The 18,290-nt window shown below is 38.3% G+C and overlaps 3 protein-coding genes across 3 annotated transcripts in view; 1 reads left to right on the top strand and 2 right to left on the bottom strand.

Moving 5' to 3' along the window:
• Window positions 1-18,290, bottom strand: part of LOC134752011 (uncharacterized) — a 59,585-nt gene that overhangs the window by 31,282 nt on the left and 10,013 nt on the right. The gene's annotated exons all lie outside the window — the stretch shown is intronic.
• On the top strand, window positions 478-17,913 carry LOC134752014 (aldo-keto reductase family 1 member B1-like). Its single transcript, XM_063687571.1, has 7 exons — window positions 478-611; window positions 10,537-10,679; window positions 13,367-13,508; window positions 14,202-14,396; window positions 15,060-15,259; window positions 15,962-16,117; window positions 17,768-17,913. The coding sequence occupies exons 1-7, from the start codon at window positions 543-545 to the stop codon at window positions 17,805-17,807; spliced, it is 945 nt and encodes a 314-aa protein (XP_063543641.1). The 5' UTR covers window positions 478-542; the 3' UTR covers window positions 17,808-17,913.
• Window positions 6,119-9,572, bottom strand: LOC134752005 (uncharacterized). Its single transcript, XM_063687558.1, has 2 exons — window positions 9,393-9,572; window positions 6,119-8,700 (listed from the first exon to the last, which is right to left on the bottom strand). Exon 2 carries the CDS (start codon window positions 8,686-8,688, stop codon window positions 7,525-7,527), a length of 1,164 nt encoding a protein of 387 aa, XP_063543628.1. The 5' UTR covers window positions 8,689-8,700; window positions 9,393-9,572; the 3' UTR covers window positions 6,119-7,524.

An 18,290-nucleotide genomic window follows, 5' to 3' on the forward strand; every position in this document is an offset into this window, starting at 1 on the left:
TGCATGAATACTGCTCTTTGAGTGTTGCCCTACTTTGCTTTACATTGCTACTGACAAGATTTGCTTGACCAACTATACCTACCTACAGTGATAAAGTGTATTTTCATTCATTTATCAATTACCTATTCGCCTCTTCACCTGTAGGCTTACCACGAGTGCGACACTGACATATTCGCTAACGTCTGCGTAACTTACTTCCTAATATACATCTCTCGCTCGCACTATAAGCTTCAAGATCTAGAGTTAAACCAAGAAAAGTTTGCAACGATTTTGATAGCATACGCAGGTGTTATTTATACGTCATAATTTCATAGAAGTTTGACGTTTAAAATAACACTTGCACTGCGTGTGCCATCAAAATCGTTGCACTTTTCTTGGTCTAACTCTATCTAGAACGCGCATATCGATCGGCACAATGGAACCATACGTAACCTTAACCTTTTTATAAATAGCGCCGGTACACCACGCGCCCACTTAGTTCGCGACGAGACGTCGAGACATACATACTTGTGTACTCTTGATAAGGTCTTTACCGGTTTGTGATGGCTGTCCCCGTGGTTACCTTCAATAATGGAAAGACCTGCCCCATCCTAGGACTTGGGACTTGGAAGGTCAGTCTATATCTTCTATAGTTCGTTGTTTTTAGCATTAGAAAGAAGGTAAGACATCTTGGCGTGCCTTTTTAATAAAAATCACTTTTGAAATATAAGTCAGCAAACACATTACAATTTATAAATCATATACGATATACATTTTTTTGCTTTCATAAGTAATATAAACTAATTTTTAAAAAGCGTTTTTTAATATTTTTCAATAAAAAGACACGTCAAGATTGTTTATCTTATTTCTAATGCTAAAAAAACGAACTTAGTTCTTTTGGAACGCAACTGGCTAATGCACAACCCGGCATTTCGTTTTTTTTTCGATAGTTTATTCCGTTATATTATGGATGGTATAGAAAGGACGCCAATCTCTTATGGCAGAATTGTTGCAAAAGTGACCGCTTTCAGCTTTAAATAATAGTTCCTAATCTCTCCGGTGGCGCTAGTTAGGCTCTGGGACATGAGTATAACATGAACCAACAAATAACCCGACCAAATTACGTAGGTTGTTTTTGGTAGTATTTCGGTGTATGGTGGCGCCGCCTAATTACTGTTTTTTGATGGACACTTTTCATACATAGAGATTTGGCTCCTTTATATAGTCTCCATGCGTTATATAGTATTAGAAGTCCTCACTTCATCAGCCTCGTCAGATCCACAGCGCAGGCTTCGTCATCTAACAGAAAGCTCATCCACCTTATTATTAAAGGACATCACTTCATCAGCCTCTGGAAATACAATACACCATTCGATTTATAATCCAATATATTAAGCTTCTTCAATTTATCCAATACTTATCTTTTTTTTTTTCTAAAAAACCAGCCGTTACGCCTTGATCATCTTGACTTTAGAATACCCGCCTGTTATTTTTATTAAAAATCAATTCTTACCCACATTTCTTGTGTTTTATTTAAAAAGATTGCTAGTGTTGCTAACAATAGGAACTTTATTTAAATTAGAAATTAAGAATTTACCATTCTGCCAGAAAAGTACCCACTTAAGGATGTTTTAAATGCAAATCTGCTTGGACACTGTCTAATTTTAATAGGCAGACTATTCCCATGTAGCAAAATGACGTCAGAGACGTCATAATGACGGCATTATTACGTCATAATGACGTCGCTGACGTCATAATGACGTATACTGCTACTGGGGTTGCAATGGTGCATGGTGTAGGAATGAATTAGACAATGTAACCTGTTCGGTGGTATGTCCGTCTGTCTGTCACCAGGCTGTATCTCATGAACCCTAGCTAGACAGTTGAAATTTTCGCAGATGATGTATTTCTGTTGCAGCTACGATAACAAATACTAAAAAGTACGGAACCCTCGGTGGGCGGGTCCGACTCGCACTTGTCCGGTTTTTTAATTTTGCCGTAAACAGCGCTGGTTTATTATTTATATAACTTGTATAAATAAATAAATATTGTAGGACATTACGAGTACTACACTACACAAATTGAATGAGTGAGCTTAATAAGGCTTGCGTTGTGGGTACTTAGACAAGGACATAAAGACATAACACTTAAATACATAGAAAATACCCATAACATAAAATATTCGTGCGCATGCCATAAATAAATGAGTTGTGTAATTAAAGTACGTTCTTTGTTTTGTAATTGCAACATGATGTTTTATTGATGTTACACCACCTACAAATTATCTGTTTCGTCCAAAGGTTGACTGGTAGAGAGTGCCTTATAGCATTAAGTCCGTCTTTTGCACGATTGTGTTTTCTTTTGTGTAATAAAGATTAAATAAATAAATAAAAAATTTCCAATTGTTTTTGCTAATTAATACCTACTTTTGACCTGAAATATTTAATTTTTAATTTTTTTCAACAAAAAATTATTTATATCTCGCAGTATATTGACCCTATAAGTATGAAATGTATGAATATGGTCTCATTCGATTCAGCGTAAAATATACACGACAATGACTTCTCACTCGCCCAGCTTGTAAACTATGCATTTTTTTAATGAACCCCCTGGGTGGGTCTCCACAATTCCGAAAAAAATTATGCCGAGTTTTAGAACTTCGAATTTTATTATTCCGATTTTAAAATGCTCAACCCATCAAAATTCCGACTGTCGTAATTACGAGTGATGAAAATCACAAAGATTTATATTTCCGAAAAGCCGAATTTTGAAAATTCCGAACCACATAATTACGATTATAACAATTCCGATGGTGACAAACGCCGAATATGGGATATTACTGCAATGTTCTGCCACCAGAGTGCAGCACAAGCCTTTTTAGTAAACCATAGAGTAACTTATACATACTGTTCCTTTAACAGGTTTTTGACAAGTTTTCAGAGATAATAAAATATGACATTGATGCATCAAGGCGGTTTGTTTACAGAGGACCTACCGAGAAACGCGAATTCGAAATTTTGCTATCTGCCTCTTTATCGCTGGAATTCGCAAGAGTGACAGAGATGTTAGATAACGAAATTTCGATTTTCTTGTTTCCCGATGAACCCACAGATTGTGATAGCGGTGGCGCCCCCTACGCAGAGTTTCGCGTAATATTCCCTAATTTTACAATTTTAGAAATCACGAATTCCGAATTGCCATTATTATTATATGAAACTGGCCCCAACATGAACGCCAGCCACCTCGGCCGCAGCCACACTTAGCCGTATTGTCCTTAGCATAGAGTAACTTATACTAGAGCGGTACTGTCATAGTAAATTTTGTAACCCCAGTAAATTCACTGCCATCTGTCGACACACTTTAAAACTAAAAATGAAGATTTATAAAAATACGATAAAATGTATTTAAATATGGATAAATGATTTTTTTTATTTGCATTAATTATTTTTATGATTTTGACCTATGTTCTTTCACTGATATGCGTTAAAATTGTTAAATAACAAACGAAACCGCCAACGCCATCTATACGACAGTAAGCCAAAGCTAGTAGCGCCCTCTGAACGAGAATCAAATTTTCTTGATTTTCGAGGCACGTTTTTTCCTTAGACTGTATACATCTATTACGGAGTTATATCTATCTTTGTCCTTAGTGATATCCACGTGACATCATTGTTATATTTTTTTATGATTAGGAGGCAAACAAGCAGACGGATGAATTACCATTGCAGACCCATGTGATGGACAGCCGCAACATCAAGTTGAAAATGCGTTGCCGGCCTTTAAGATGGGAGTACGCTGGAGGTCGTATCGGTTCGGAAATACTGCGGGCGACTGTACTGCAGTTTTGTTATCATATTAATTTGAGGCACGGGTAAACTTCCACGTTCGCCTTTATACTCTTTAAATACTTATACAAACAGGCTGTTTAAATATTAACAGAATATGATTCATAATTTTATTATAACTAACAGAAATCGATACCTAACTAGGCATAGGTTCATCGCAAAAACATCACAAAAAACCGGCCAAGTGCGAGTCGGACACGCGCACAAAGGGTTCCGTACCATTACGCAAAAAAGTCACGTTTGTTGTATGGGAGCCCCCCTTAAATATTTATTTTATTCTGTTTTTAGTATTTGTTGTTATAGCGGCAACAGAAATACATCATCTGTGAAAATTTCAACTGTCTAGCTATCACGGTTCATGAGATACAGCCTGGTGACAGACAGACGGACGGACAGCGGAGTCTTAGTAATAGGGTCCCGTTTTTACCCTTTGGGTACGGAACCCTAAAAATCTAAAATGTTACAACATATTTCTATATTGCATTCCTCGGTGAACATTTTAAAAAATAGACTGGGTACACATTTCAGAACTTTAAAAAATGCAAAATAAAATACAAGTGAAATAAAACTATGAAAACGGATTATATCGCGTATATTGAATTTATAATACATACATACCTTCCTTTGGTCCTAAATGCGTGTGTGTAGGTGTGACAAAAGTTGAGAGGCCTAATAGATTTTCTTGTAATCAAAATAAATTCGCGAAAAACCCGCGGTTTCACGCGGTTTGAATACTGATTAGGATTCGCATTCATGAGTTTATATTTTCTACTTTGTATTAATGTTTGGGTGTACATGTAATTATTTTTATTATAATAAATGGCGATCTAATGGTAAATATATTATAATTGTACACCGTTAAAATATAAATAACACATAAAACTAAAATAAATAGTTTAATTTTAAATTTGAAAGAAAGAAAATACATTTATTTGACGCCACAACATAGTACATAAAAAAAAAGCATGAAGACAAAAACATTTCGTACTCATATCTAACACTATTTAAAATGCATTTAGGCAGTATTTGTACCTAACACATATTAAAGATAAAATTATTTTGACTAATTGGGATTTAACAGAACAGAAAATTAGTTAGGTATAACCAAAGATAGATATAACTCCGTAATAGATGTATACAGTCTAAGGAAAAAACGTGCCTCGAAAATCAAGAAAATTTGATTCTCGTTCAGAGGGCGCTACTAGCTTTGGCTTACTGTCGTATAGATGGCGTTGGCGGTTTCGTTTGTTATTTAACAATTTTAACGCATATCAGTTAAAGAACATAGGTCAAAATCATAATAATAATTAATGCAAATAAAAAAAATCATTTATCCATATTTAAATACATTTTATCGTATTTTTATAAATCTTCATTTTTAGTTTTAAAGTGTGTCGACAGATGGCAGTGAATTTACTGGGGTTACAAAATTTACTATGACAGTACCGCTCTAGTATAAGTTACTCTATGCTCACAAATAATAATATTAATAATTGAATTCCAGAGAAAAAGAGGCCCGAAATCGAAACTTCGTTATCTTATCTCACTTATCTGCCTCTGTAAGTATCGCTAAAATAGTTAAGAGCGATAGAGAAGCAGATAACGAAACTCCGATTATCGTATGGTAGGCCTACTTGTAACTGCATTTTATCTTTTTAGGGTTCCGTACCCAAAGGGTAAAAACAGGACCCTATTACTAAGACTCCGCTGTCCGTCCGTCTGTCTGTCACCAGGCTGTATCTCATGAACCGTGATAGCTAGACAGTTGAAATTTTCACAGATTTATTTCTGTTGCCGCTATAACAAATACTAAAAAAAAAAAAAAAATTTAAGGGGGCTCCCATACAACAAACGTGACTTTTTTGCGTAATGGTACGGAACCCTTTGTGCGCGAGTCCGACTCGCACTTGGCAGGTTTTTTTATTGCCGTATTATATCTTTTACTCCAATTTTCTCTCTTATGATTTCATATCACCGTTCATGAGATACAGCCTCGTGACAGACAACGGAGTCTTAGTACCTAATAGGGTCCCGTTCTTACCCTTTGGGTGGGGGTGAACTTCAACAGATACTTACTGGTGGAGAACAGCACAGGATAGGAAGGAATGGAAAAAAACTGGGGGAGGCCTTTTCCGGACACGCGACATGCAAATAAAAAAACAAATGTAACATTGTAATTTTCTTTAATTGTTAAAAAAAAAAGCATGAAAATATCGATCCAGACAAATGGCTCAAAAATATGTGAACACGACTTTATTTTCTAAGGTAAAACACACAGCATAAGAGCATACACATATTTTTGAAACTGGGAATGTATATATATTTATGCCCTTGACTGTACAAACAGTAACACTCTTAACTCTCATTGGCGGACCTTATTATCAACTCCGTAATAGATGGATACAGTATAAGGAAAAAACGTGCCTCGAAAATCACGAAAATTTGATTCTCGATCAGATGGCGCCACTAGTTTTGGCCTACACTCGTATAGAGGGCGTTGACTGTTTCGTTTGTTATTTATAATTTTAACGCATACCAGTGAAATAACATGGGTCAAAATCATATAAAAATAATTAATGCAAATAAAAAAATCATTTATCCATATTTAAATACATTTTATCGTATTTTTATAAATATTTATTTTTAGTTTTTAAAGTGTGTCGACAGATGGCAGTGAATTTACTGGGGTTACAAAATTTACTATGACAGTACCGCTCTAGTATAAGTTACTCTATGTTATTATGAAAGGCTTATGCCACCAATGGACAGTTAACAGTGTGGGCTATGGTACTAGAAAAAAGGCGGAACTCGCAATCGATTTTATAACTTCTACAGTCACAATGACTCTTTTCTAAGGCTGAGTTAAAAAAAAAAACAATAATTATTAATTATAAACACATCACCAAGCAATCAGTGTTTACCACTTTATTGACCTCTCCCTTGAGTAGGGAACTATGATAGCACCCATGAGGCTGACATGTTCACCTAGAGTGTCCAAAGCATCCATAAAAACCAGATTAAAAAAAAAAAAAAAAACACATCACCAAGGACCATATAGAAATATAATGTGGTCCTTGCACATTCACCTTACAATAAAAGTGTTAATTGTACATTTAACCTTTCGAGACCCATCGTCTCCCTGGGGATCCAGCTATATGTAACCTATTATATGTCGCCATATTGTCATATTGTATGTTATTCCATATTCCTCGCATTGTCCCGGCATTTTTGCCACGGCTCATGGGAGCCTGGGGTCCGCTTGGCGCTTGGCTTGGCTTTGGCCTTATTGTATGTTATTGTATGTTGCCATATTTGTCCGGGTCTCGAATTATTAATAAATTAAAAGTAATTAAATTACTTCATAACTGATGTTGCTTGAAAATCACACATACCTATATATTGTCATTCTAAAAAAAAACTGCCCATTATGTCAGTTACCAAAATAGTGCTATTGATATCTCTTTTTAAGTGATACATTTTCCTGAGAATGTCCCATAATCACTGTAAGACAATTTTCCATTTCTATGAAAATAATAATCAAATTTTAACACTTTCGGAACTTGGCAAATATTTGAACAATACACCAAAAACCGGTTGTCTATAGCTGCATATAAAACAACCCGCTGGGCTGAGCAAAGTTCACGAGTGCCTATCAGGCGGGTTCTCGGTAGGCAAACTGTTAATAATCAGATGTCACATTTCATTTCTGGGGCTTAGATATAGTTACTACACAAGGCGTATCATGTTGATATCCAACCTTATCAACTGTTACCACAAATTCATGTCCCGGATACAGGAATCTGTGTAATTCATTGCTCCATGCTTGTTTCTCATCAGCCGTGCAATAGATGGCCATTGCCGGTCTCAAAAAATAATATTCCTTGGACATTGTTTTGAGCCGGGTAGCCTCCATGTAGATGTCAGTCTTAATACCCAAGTCAATTAGCTGAGCGACGGCTTTTTTCTCCGGAATAATAACATCTGTTATAATCGCTCGCTCATACCTCAAATACCAGTCGGAAAACACAGCTACAGCTTTACCAAGCTTCAAGTTTTCAGCGGCAAAATCCTGCTCATAATAATAGTATTCTTTTAAATTGTTCAACTCTTTGATATACTGCTTATGATCTTCAATTTCACAAACGTAAAAACTCTTTAAGGAATCCCCGGATTGTACTCTGACATTTAAAGTGTCTCCTACTTTTACTTTTTTGTATGTATAGTATAGTTTTGGTTGGTCTATGGAGGGCATACGGCTTATAACATTGTTCCCGTAACCGAGACATGTGTATTCCGTTAGTGCCAACATAGTTGCAATGTCTTCAGGGCATGTATTGATCAGTTTCACTATATATTTGTCCCCAGTTTTTCCTTGGACTATCATTTTAGCTCTTTCATCACCTACATAGTAAACCATAGCTTCAATTGCGTCTTCATCAAAAGTATCATTGTGTTTTGGTTGACAATCACCTAATTGACAATGTAAGACAAGAGATGGCACCGGGTATTCATCTAGAGGCTTCTTTAAATCTTCTATAGCCACAGCTTCTGTAAAGCCGTAGTCTAGAGTGAATAAGTCATATAAAGTTGTCTCATTCTCATTTCTTATATTTCTGATTTGACCTCTAACATGATGCTTATTTGTTTTTGATTTAAACACAACAGTGCTGCCTTGTTGAAGCTTTATAGCATCAGCAGGTCCTTCATGTTGTTTTAAAATAGGCAAATAATCTCTGTAAGCCGTTGGACGGACATAGAAATTGCCTGGATCAGTTATATGTGTTACATTCACCCAATGTTGTGAGCCAACGGAATAATGTGTAGTAGTAAGTTTCTGCATTAAGTCTGGCAGAGAAGCAGCCATTATTGGTTACACCTAAAACCAAGGAGACATGAATTATAATTAAAACACAAAAATGGGGCATTTTCTATGAAAAGGGACCTTATTGTCGATGGTGCTTACGCCGCACAGCATCGCGCGGCATTGTATTTATATCGGAGCATCGTTTATAATGGCGTAAGCGCTATCGACAATAAGGTCCCATTTTATAGAAAATACCACAAATAGTGTTGTCCTTTTTGGACTAATTTATTGAGGTAACAAACAGTGTGGTTATTAATAGTGTTAAAAGACCTTGAATGTTATCTTAATGGAAAAACGTTGGTAATAAAAACTAGTTCGTGTAAGAACAGTAAAAAACAAAGTGTTTCATTTCATTTCATTTACTCAGTCACAATTTACATTGTATATGAATATAAACTATAATTAAAATTAAAGCTTAAATAATATCGTGCAATATCGTATCGTATGTAAACGTGATGTAAACTAATTGCGTTTTTCACTATTTTTGTTTTGTTATAGAAAAGATAAAATTATAGAAAATATATAGGACTATTGCTGTAATGAACTTAAAATATAAGGAGGAAATAGACACAAAATCTCTTTACTTGGCACATCGTTGTTAAGTATTTTGCATAAAACTGCTGTTGATAGCTATCGGGCATCATTATTGTCATTAATTTTGAAATAATTTCATTGATAATTAGATCGACATGATTTAGACTTACAGTGTTATCCACGCTCTTTAAGACTCCTATTCAGTTCACAGCGTGGTGAAACTTGTCTTAGATTTTACGGATATTACTGTATTTGTTACTTAAGAAGTTAAATTACAAATAAATTGTGATGAAATAGAAAAAGCATCTAATATCAACAATAGAAATAAGTTCAATGTTCAATAGGTTGGCAGATCAGAAACGCATGAAGTTTTTTTTTTTTAATCACAATGGCCATTGCTGTGTAACTTAATGGCTGGTACACAACTACACATGTTAGGCAGTAATCCGTCAGAAAGGTAAATCCATTCGACCCTCCCAGCAAATATCTACAGGGTCCTCCACACTTATGCGCGAATCACGGCGCGAAGCCGCGAACGCGAGTCAGGAGTCTAGTTCGCTAATTAGCGAAATCGACTCCACACTCGCGTTCGCGGCTTCACGCCGCGTAGTCTGGAGAGAACTTACCAAAGAGTAGTATAATATCAGCACACGCAGTGCAGGTGTTATTTTTAATCTAAACGGGCCACTGGCTCAATCGCGTACCTACTAAATTATATAGGAATATAATAAATGTTTTTGTTATTAATTGTAATAATTATGTTTTGTAATGTTAATGTCTTAATTGTAGAAATGACTTGTAAATGTAAATATTTACCAATAAATATCATATCATATCATATCAAACGTCAAACTTCTATGAAATTATGACGTATAAATAACACTGGCACCATCTGGCACTGCGTGTGCTGTCAAAATCTCTGCAGATTTTTCTTGGTCTAACTCTATCACCTTTTCTTAAAGCTTGCTCCAGACTTCGCGCCGTGATTCCCGCATGAGTGTGGAGGGTCCTTAATACCAAAATCGCTTAATCTGACAGATCGATTTACCCGAGTTTGAGGTTATGCGACTCAGGTGCAGCTCCTCAGAATAATGACTTGCAGCTCAGATAATATAATATATAGTCCGGCAAGCTATTACCATCAGTAGAAAAAGGCGGCTAATTTGAAAAATGTAGGCTTGAATTTGAATTTTGCGCCTTTTTCTACTGAAAAAAGTGGGCTTGCCAGAGTATTGCTATCTCGTTTCGCCGCGTAGACGTAATAGCGTCGCGATATATACTGACCAACTTATTTCCAATACAATTTGTCCACAGTCCCAGCCCGGACAGGTGACGCAAGCCGTGAAGGACGCGATAGACGCCGGCTACAGACACATCGACTGCGCGCACATCTACGGCAATGAGAAGGAGGTGGGAGCCGCGCTCGCCGCCAAGATACAGGAGGGAGTCGTCAAACGGTAAGGCCCCATTCGCACGAGTGCTTAAAAAGCGTTGCGTGTGTGACGCACTCATAAGCAAGAGCGAGAAAGAGATATCGCTTTCTCGCTCTTACTTATGGGTGCGTCACACACGCAACGCTTTTTAAGCTCTCGTGCGTATGGGGCCTAAGGCAGTCTTATAATATCTAAATAAAATACTAGACACAATATTGCTTTGTTTTTTTACACACTTTTATTTAGCTTCACTGCGGATATACCTTTGTGCTTGAAATCTTGTAACTTAAATTTGAACCACTTCCCGGTATCTAATTCAGTTGAAATTTGGAGTACTATCGTAATTCCGGTGACAATGCAATAATATGCTAACATAGAGCCCATAGAGGTGATCTGATGATGCAGCCAGTAGGTAGCCAAAGGAACTCCTCGATGGAAAAACACAAACAGATCCAGTTTAGGCTCATTAGAAAGGTCTTAAGAAGTAGGTACTCGATAGACGTGCAAATGAGAAGAAGTACAGTCAGCAATAAAAGTGTGTCACAAAAAATTTTTTTTGTCAATTACATGTTTTTATCGACCATTTTAAAATCGACGTTTATATAATGCAATGCAAAGTATATGCACAATCTGAATGAAAACTTCTTGATAAAAATTTGTAGATAACCTCATTGGTCTTACTTGAAGCGATAACCTTAGATAGATAAATGATTTTTTACCTACTTGAAATTGCATGTCACATTGACAAACGCAATCCCTTGCAGTTCTTTGGAATCATTTTGGAATAGTGTTTTATTAATATAGACGTGGATTTTATTTAATAGGGGGCGCCACTACCACAATCTCCCAAGTAGCAAAGCGACGTCAGCGACGTCATAATGACGTAACAATGACGTCATTATGACACCATAAAGACCATGGAGACTATATAAAGGAGCCAAATCTCTATGTATGAAAAGTGTCCATCAAAAAACAGTAATTAGGCGGCGCCACCATACGCCGAAATACTACCAAAAACAACCTACGTAATTTGGTCGGGTTATTTGTTGCCTTATATGGTTCATGTTATACTCATGTCCCAGACCCTAACTAGCGCCACCGGAGAGATTAGGAACTATTATTTAAAGCTGAAAGCGGTCACTTTTGCAACAATTCTGCCATAAGAGATTGACATCCTTTCTATACCATCCATAATAAAGACGTCGCTGACGTCATAATGACGTATAAATGCTATCTGGGCTGAGGGTCTATCACAAAACAAGAAAATCGAAATTTCGTTATCTAACATTTCTGTCAATTGCATACTCGAGCGATAAAGAGGCAGATAGCGAAATTTCGGATTCGCGTTTCCCGGTAGGTTCTCTGCAAAAAAACCTTGGTGCATCAATGTCATATTTTATTATCTCTGAAAGCTTGTCAAAAAACTGTTAAAGGCACAGTATGTATAAAGTTACTCTATGGTTTACTAAACGGGCTACTGCTGCACTCTGGTGGCAGAACATAGCGGTAATATCCCCTATTGCTTAGTATAGGTACCTACATATTACTATGTTACAATGGAAGATTTGAAAACAATATACACTAACGATTTTACCTGTTTGATAACAGTAGAAAACGAATTGCTTCAGATAGTCGATTTAAAAAAAAACATTCACGCTCTACCACAGAATAGTTTAGTTTATTCATTAACCATAACCATAACGTAATATGATCATTACATGGTAAGGCAACATTCATACAATATTATACTTATAGATAGAGCATTATGGATTTACACAAGGGTTACTCTATGCACAAGGTAAATACGCTTAATAATAATTGAAATCTAAGATTTACAGTTTGCGTCAATTAAAATATGTTTTAATGATAAATATTCAGTAATCGAATAGAAGGCATGGTTTTGGAAATTGTCTTGACTGTGTTTTCAAATAAATTAAAAGGTAAATCCGTGACATTGTGGGCAGTTTATTAAAAAACTTTTTTTTTAAAATTCCCTGTTTTTGACACTTTTTTAATCTTAGTGATGGAAGTATTAGTTTGCTATTGTTCCTTGTATTATAATTGTGGCAATCCGAACGCTTAAGTAGAGTGCTTGCTTTCTTGTGAATTTCTAACACAGAGTTGTATATAAACAATGATATGACCGTCATCAGTTCAAGCTTAACAAAGTAGGACCTCGCAGATGTGCGCCAATTTACCCCGCATATTATTCTAATCAATTCTAATCGAGCGTTTTTGTAGAATCAATACCCGGTTTACATCTACTGCATTTCCCCAGAAGGTAATCGCATAAGTTAGTACACTTTGAACATAGGCATAGTATACACTTTTTAAAGTACTACCGAATAAATAATAGTACTACCGTACAGAAAGGAAACTTCCTACAAAACCGAATTTTGACAGCGGTTCAGGATCGAATCATGATGTCCCTTTCTAATATTTGGCACTATCCCTTTCGGCTATTTAGGGTTGTCAAAATTCAGGTCATTATCTTATCTGTGGTCGTGCACGCAAAGGAGCGTCAAGTTGTGCCAACCCTAATAATAATAAATAATAATTGCTTGGAGCAATGCTGAGCCGAACGGAGCCGAGTTTGCCCGAAGCTAGTAATTTCGCACTCCTAGGAGTCTGGCTCTACTGAAAAGCAATGTCAGTGGGACAAGATAACGGGGTCTAGTCACAATACTAACGCCATCTATGTTTTGTTCCAGTGAGGAGCTGTTCATCACCTCCAAGCTGTGGGGCACGTACCACCGGCCCGACCTGGTGGAGCCAGCCCTCAAGGTCACGCTGCAGAACCTAGGGTTAAAGTACCTGGACCTCTACCTCATCCACTGGCCCCAGGCTTATAAGGTAAAAGCCTAACTAAAGGTTGTCTGGAAGAGATCGCTTTTTAGCGATAACACCGCCTGTTGTTTTGCCTCTTCTTAATTTCCTGTATTCTTTCTATTGTTTTCTGTATTGAGGTGTGCAATAAAGAGTATTTCGGCACTACTTTGAATAAAAAACATCTTTTTCTGTCAATCAAAAGAAAAATGTGGTTTCTAAAGCCCGAATGCGAGTGTGGAGTCTAGTTCGCTAATCAGCGAAATCGACTCTACACTCGCGTTCGCGGCTTCGCGCGCCGCGTAGTCTGGAGCGGGCTTAACAGAATAATAACTAAAGAAATAAAATGGATATGGCAATTAAAAGGAGGAAGAAGGAAAACGTGCGGAGCGAGAGGCACGAAGGAGACATACAACAGACTTTCTAGACAGACTATAAGGTTCAAGCTAATTTGGTTGTCAATGAGGGCTACCGTTTTTGTGCTCACCAGTTGGCGCCACTGTAGATCCAGAAAAAAAGATCTCAAAATTCATCTATGCTTATTTTTATAAAATCAATACGTTCTAATGTACACAAAATAAATCAGGTTTTCCTCCAGGAAAATTGAATAAAATTGTATTAATTTGTCTTGTAGAAACTCTTCTATATATTATATAGAAGTGAAACTTCTATATATTATATATATCCTGAGTGTATTTATAACGTTTTTTTAAATTTCAGGAGGGCGACGATCCCTTCCCTAAAGACAGTTCCGGCAAGGTGATCTACTCGAGCACAGACTACGTGGACACGTGGGGCGCCATGGAGGCCCTGGTCTCCGCCGGCCTCACGCGCAGCATCGGAGTGTCCAACTTCAACAAGAGGCAGATCGAGAGAGTCCTCGCTGTGGCCAAGATCCCTCCTCAAGTTAACCAGGTACTCACACAAATCTCTGTTTTGACATTTTGCTGGGACGTCAGTGAGCCGCGACCACGACCAGTGAAACCTGTGTCGAAACGTCGGTAAATAAAGGTTACATCTATTATTACAAGCAGGAGTTGAAAATAGAGTTCCGGTTAATCCGGTTATAATATTCGTTGAAAATTGTTGAGCATTAGACTGAACATTCGTCGCGACATCTACTGTTCAGAAGCAGTACTGATAAATCTATTACTTGACGATAGATGTCGACTACGAAAATAACCCGCGTTCTGGTAAGAAAATGGAATGGAATTAGCACTCTATGCTTTTGGCTTACTTTCTTAGGGTTCCGTACCCAAAGGGTAAAAACGGGACCCTGTTACTAAGACCCCGCTGTCTGTCTGTCGGTCGGTCGGTCTGTCTGTCTGTCCGTCTGTCACCTCTCACCAGGCTGTATCTCATGAACCGTGATAGCTAGACAGTTGAAATTTTCACAGATGATGTATTTCTGTTGCCACATATAACAAATACTAAAAACAGAATAAAATAAATATATAAGGGGGGCTCCCATACAACAAACGTTTTTCCGTTTTTTTCGCAATGGTACGAAACCCTTCGTGCGCGAGTCCGACTCGCACTTGGCCGGTTTTTATGCTACAAATTCAATTTATATTCCAGGTGGAAGTACACCCATACTTGAACCAGCAGAAGTTGTACGACTTCTGCAAGTCTAAGGGCATCGCTATCACAGCATACTCACCACTTGGCTCGCCAGACCGCCCGTGGGCTAAACCTGAAGAACCCCAGCTCACTGAGGACCCGAGGATCAAGGCTGTAGCTGATAAGTATGGGAAGACCACGGCGCAAGTCCTCATCAGGTAACCAACATTGTAACAGCATACCCTGCACTGGGCTTAAAATTACTTCAGAAATATTTGCCAATAGCCACTTTTTATCATTCCCTCGCAGCTTTTTTTGTTTGCGGAGTGGGCGAATGCATTTACGCACCGTCACCGGAAAGTCATCGAAGGGGGGGGGGGGGGGGACTCGCCTGAAGGAGAACTTGGCCCTACCCACTCTGGCGTTTCACCCTCTTTGCCGTTTGCGAGAGCGCCATGGGATCGAGTACACTCCACCATGGCGCCCCCCGGCTTGGCGCCAGAACACCCGCACAATCATCTTTACACCCTGGAACGTATTGTCGCTGACTGAACGGTTTCAGGGGAATTTCCTTCGCTTAATCTTTGACTATGGAATAAATTGTGCCATGGTTTTCAAAGTACAAAAAGAAGACTCTATATAACGACTGCGCTGAGCTGAGTACAAAAAAACCGGACAAGTGCGAGTCGGGCTCGGCCACCGAGGGTTCCGTACTTTTTAGTATTTGTTGTTATAGCGGCAACAGAAATACATCATCTGTGAAATTTTCAACTGTCTAGCTATCTCGGTTGATGAGCCTGGTGACAGACAGAGAGACGGACAGCGGAGTCTTAGTAATAGGGTATAGGGTCCCGTTTTTACCCTTTGGGTACGGAACCCTAAAAAGTCCATTTAAATTAATACTTTTATTTCTCTTGCAGATACGCGATCGACCGCGGCCTAATCGTGATCCCCAAGTCGGTGACAAAGTCGCGCATCATCCAGAACTTCCAGGTGTTCGACTTCCAGCTGTCCCCTGAGGACCTGCAGGCCATCGCGGCCTTGGAGTGCAACGGGCGAGTCTGCAAAATGGAAGAGTTAGTATTCTTTACAATCCAGAACTTCCAGGTGTTCGACTTCCAGCTGTCCCCTGAGGACCTGCAGGCCATCGCGGCCTTGGAGTGCAACGGGCGCGTCTGCAAAATGGAAGAGTTAATATTCTTTACAATCCAGAACTTCCAGGTGTTCGACTTCCAGCTGTCCCCTGAGGACCTGCAGGCCATCGCGGCCTTGGAGTGCAACGGGCGCGTCTGCAAAATGGAAGAGTTAGTATTCTTTACAATCCAGAACTTCCAGGTCGCATTACAGCTGGTTCTATGTTTCACTTTTATCTAACTGAAATTTGAACTTTATCATAGTGACATTAAGTCGAATTTCAATCTTGAACATGTAACATAGAACCCTGTAACATTGGGGCAGCGAGGTGTTCAGAACTTGATCTTTATTTGACGGTATATGAATTTCAATTTATGGAATGGCGATCAAAATCGGCGAGCCAAATTGGCGTTTTGACACCACCTGATTTGATCAGATGTCTGATACGAATTTTAATTTGAATTATTTAATCATAAAATTTTACATAATTGTAATTGAAATTCGCATCAGACATATTGAGGCCAGTTCAGACGGGAACAATTTTTCGCCAATCTTATTAAATTGTCTGATCAAATCAGGTGGTGTCAAAACGCCAATTTGGCTCGCCGATTTGATCGCCATTCCATAGTTGTAGTAACAAACTGCAAACAAAACTTATTTTCTACGTTAGCTACTTCCAGAGTACTTAAAATATGTTATACACAGTACGCTGTAGACTCCCATGTGAATGGAATTCCAGTACCTCCAGACTGCACTGCCTCCAGATTTAGGAGACTGTTGGTGCTCTTCCGCACGCGGCGCATCAGAGAAGCGGTTCTTTTGCATGTTATTCAGATAAAGCTGTCCACGCGTGCCTCGGCGAACATACCAAGCCCCGTAGACAACATGCCAATCGCTAACGCTCCGTAGCGAACGAAACGCAACTGTCATTGTCACACTAATATGGAAGAGTGATAGAGAGACACAAAGCGATTCGATGGCGAAGCGATATTAACGATTGTCACCTTAGCTAGGCCGCCTGATGCGCTACAAAAGCGTGGTAGCCCCAACAGTAACCTGAATCCGTTGTTACTGGACGCGCAGAGCGTTAAGGGTCCCCGGCAAGCTCGGCCGAACTTCACCTTCCCATACAAACCGAGTTTCGTTCTCATTTCAAAACTACGCGTTGGATTGTAATGAAACTTTGCACATACAATGACATGAGGTATATCTAGGTCTGTAATTAGTTTTGATAGATCTAGTATATAAAACAGACGAAATAAAGCAAAAACAAGTTTTGTATGAAAAACTTAAATACGCTATTTTTTTACTATGGTATCTGAAGCTACATAAACTAATTTCAGACCTGGATATACTTTATCCTATTGTAAGTACAAAGTTTCAGAGCAATCTCGCTAATCGTTTTAAAATGAGAGCGTAACTACGTTTGTATGGAGAACCGAGCTTGCTGGGGACTCATGTCTTCTTAGTATAGTCCGTCCATAGAAGTTTGTATGCAAAGGAGCTAAGCTAATAGTTTGACAAAACGACTTAAATACTGTAGTTTTGACTTAATTAATTATCAATGACTTATTCCTATCATCTTGTTACAGCTCCGACCATCCTGATTACCCCTTCAACGACGAGTACTAAGCCCGAGAAAGAGTACTAAGTCTATTCTATATTGCTTTTTTTTTAGTTATAAGTACCCCTTCAAGTGTCAGATATACAAAAATTCTTTATTTAATAAATTTGTTTTACAAAATTATCTAAGGAGATGGAGCCGCCCAGTAAAAATAAAAATGGCTGTGTCGCGGGAGAAACCGCTCTTCCTTAACTATGTTTAAAAATAGAGATAATACTATTATAAGTAATTCTAAATTTAACCTATATTACTTTCTCGTTGTAATTTTAACTTTCTATCAGTTACATACATTTTTTTATAGTTCTCGCTGCGCGAGTTTGCCTAAAGGACCCTCCACACTCGTGAGCAAATCGCGGCGCGAAGCCGCAAACTCGCGTTCGCGGTTTCGCGCCGGTAGTCTGGAGCGGCTTAACGAACGTACATGTCACCTACAAGCACAGATTATTCCTACAAGTCAAGCACGAAGCAAGCACCTACAACATGGAGACTAT

Source organism: Cydia strobilella, chromosome 24 (genome assembly GCF_947568885.1).
Source record: "Cydia strobilella chromosome 24, ilCydStro3.1, whole genome shotgun sequence".
NCBI classification, from domain to species: domain Eukaryota; kingdom Metazoa; phylum Arthropoda; class Insecta; order Lepidoptera; family Tortricidae; genus Cydia; species Cydia strobilella.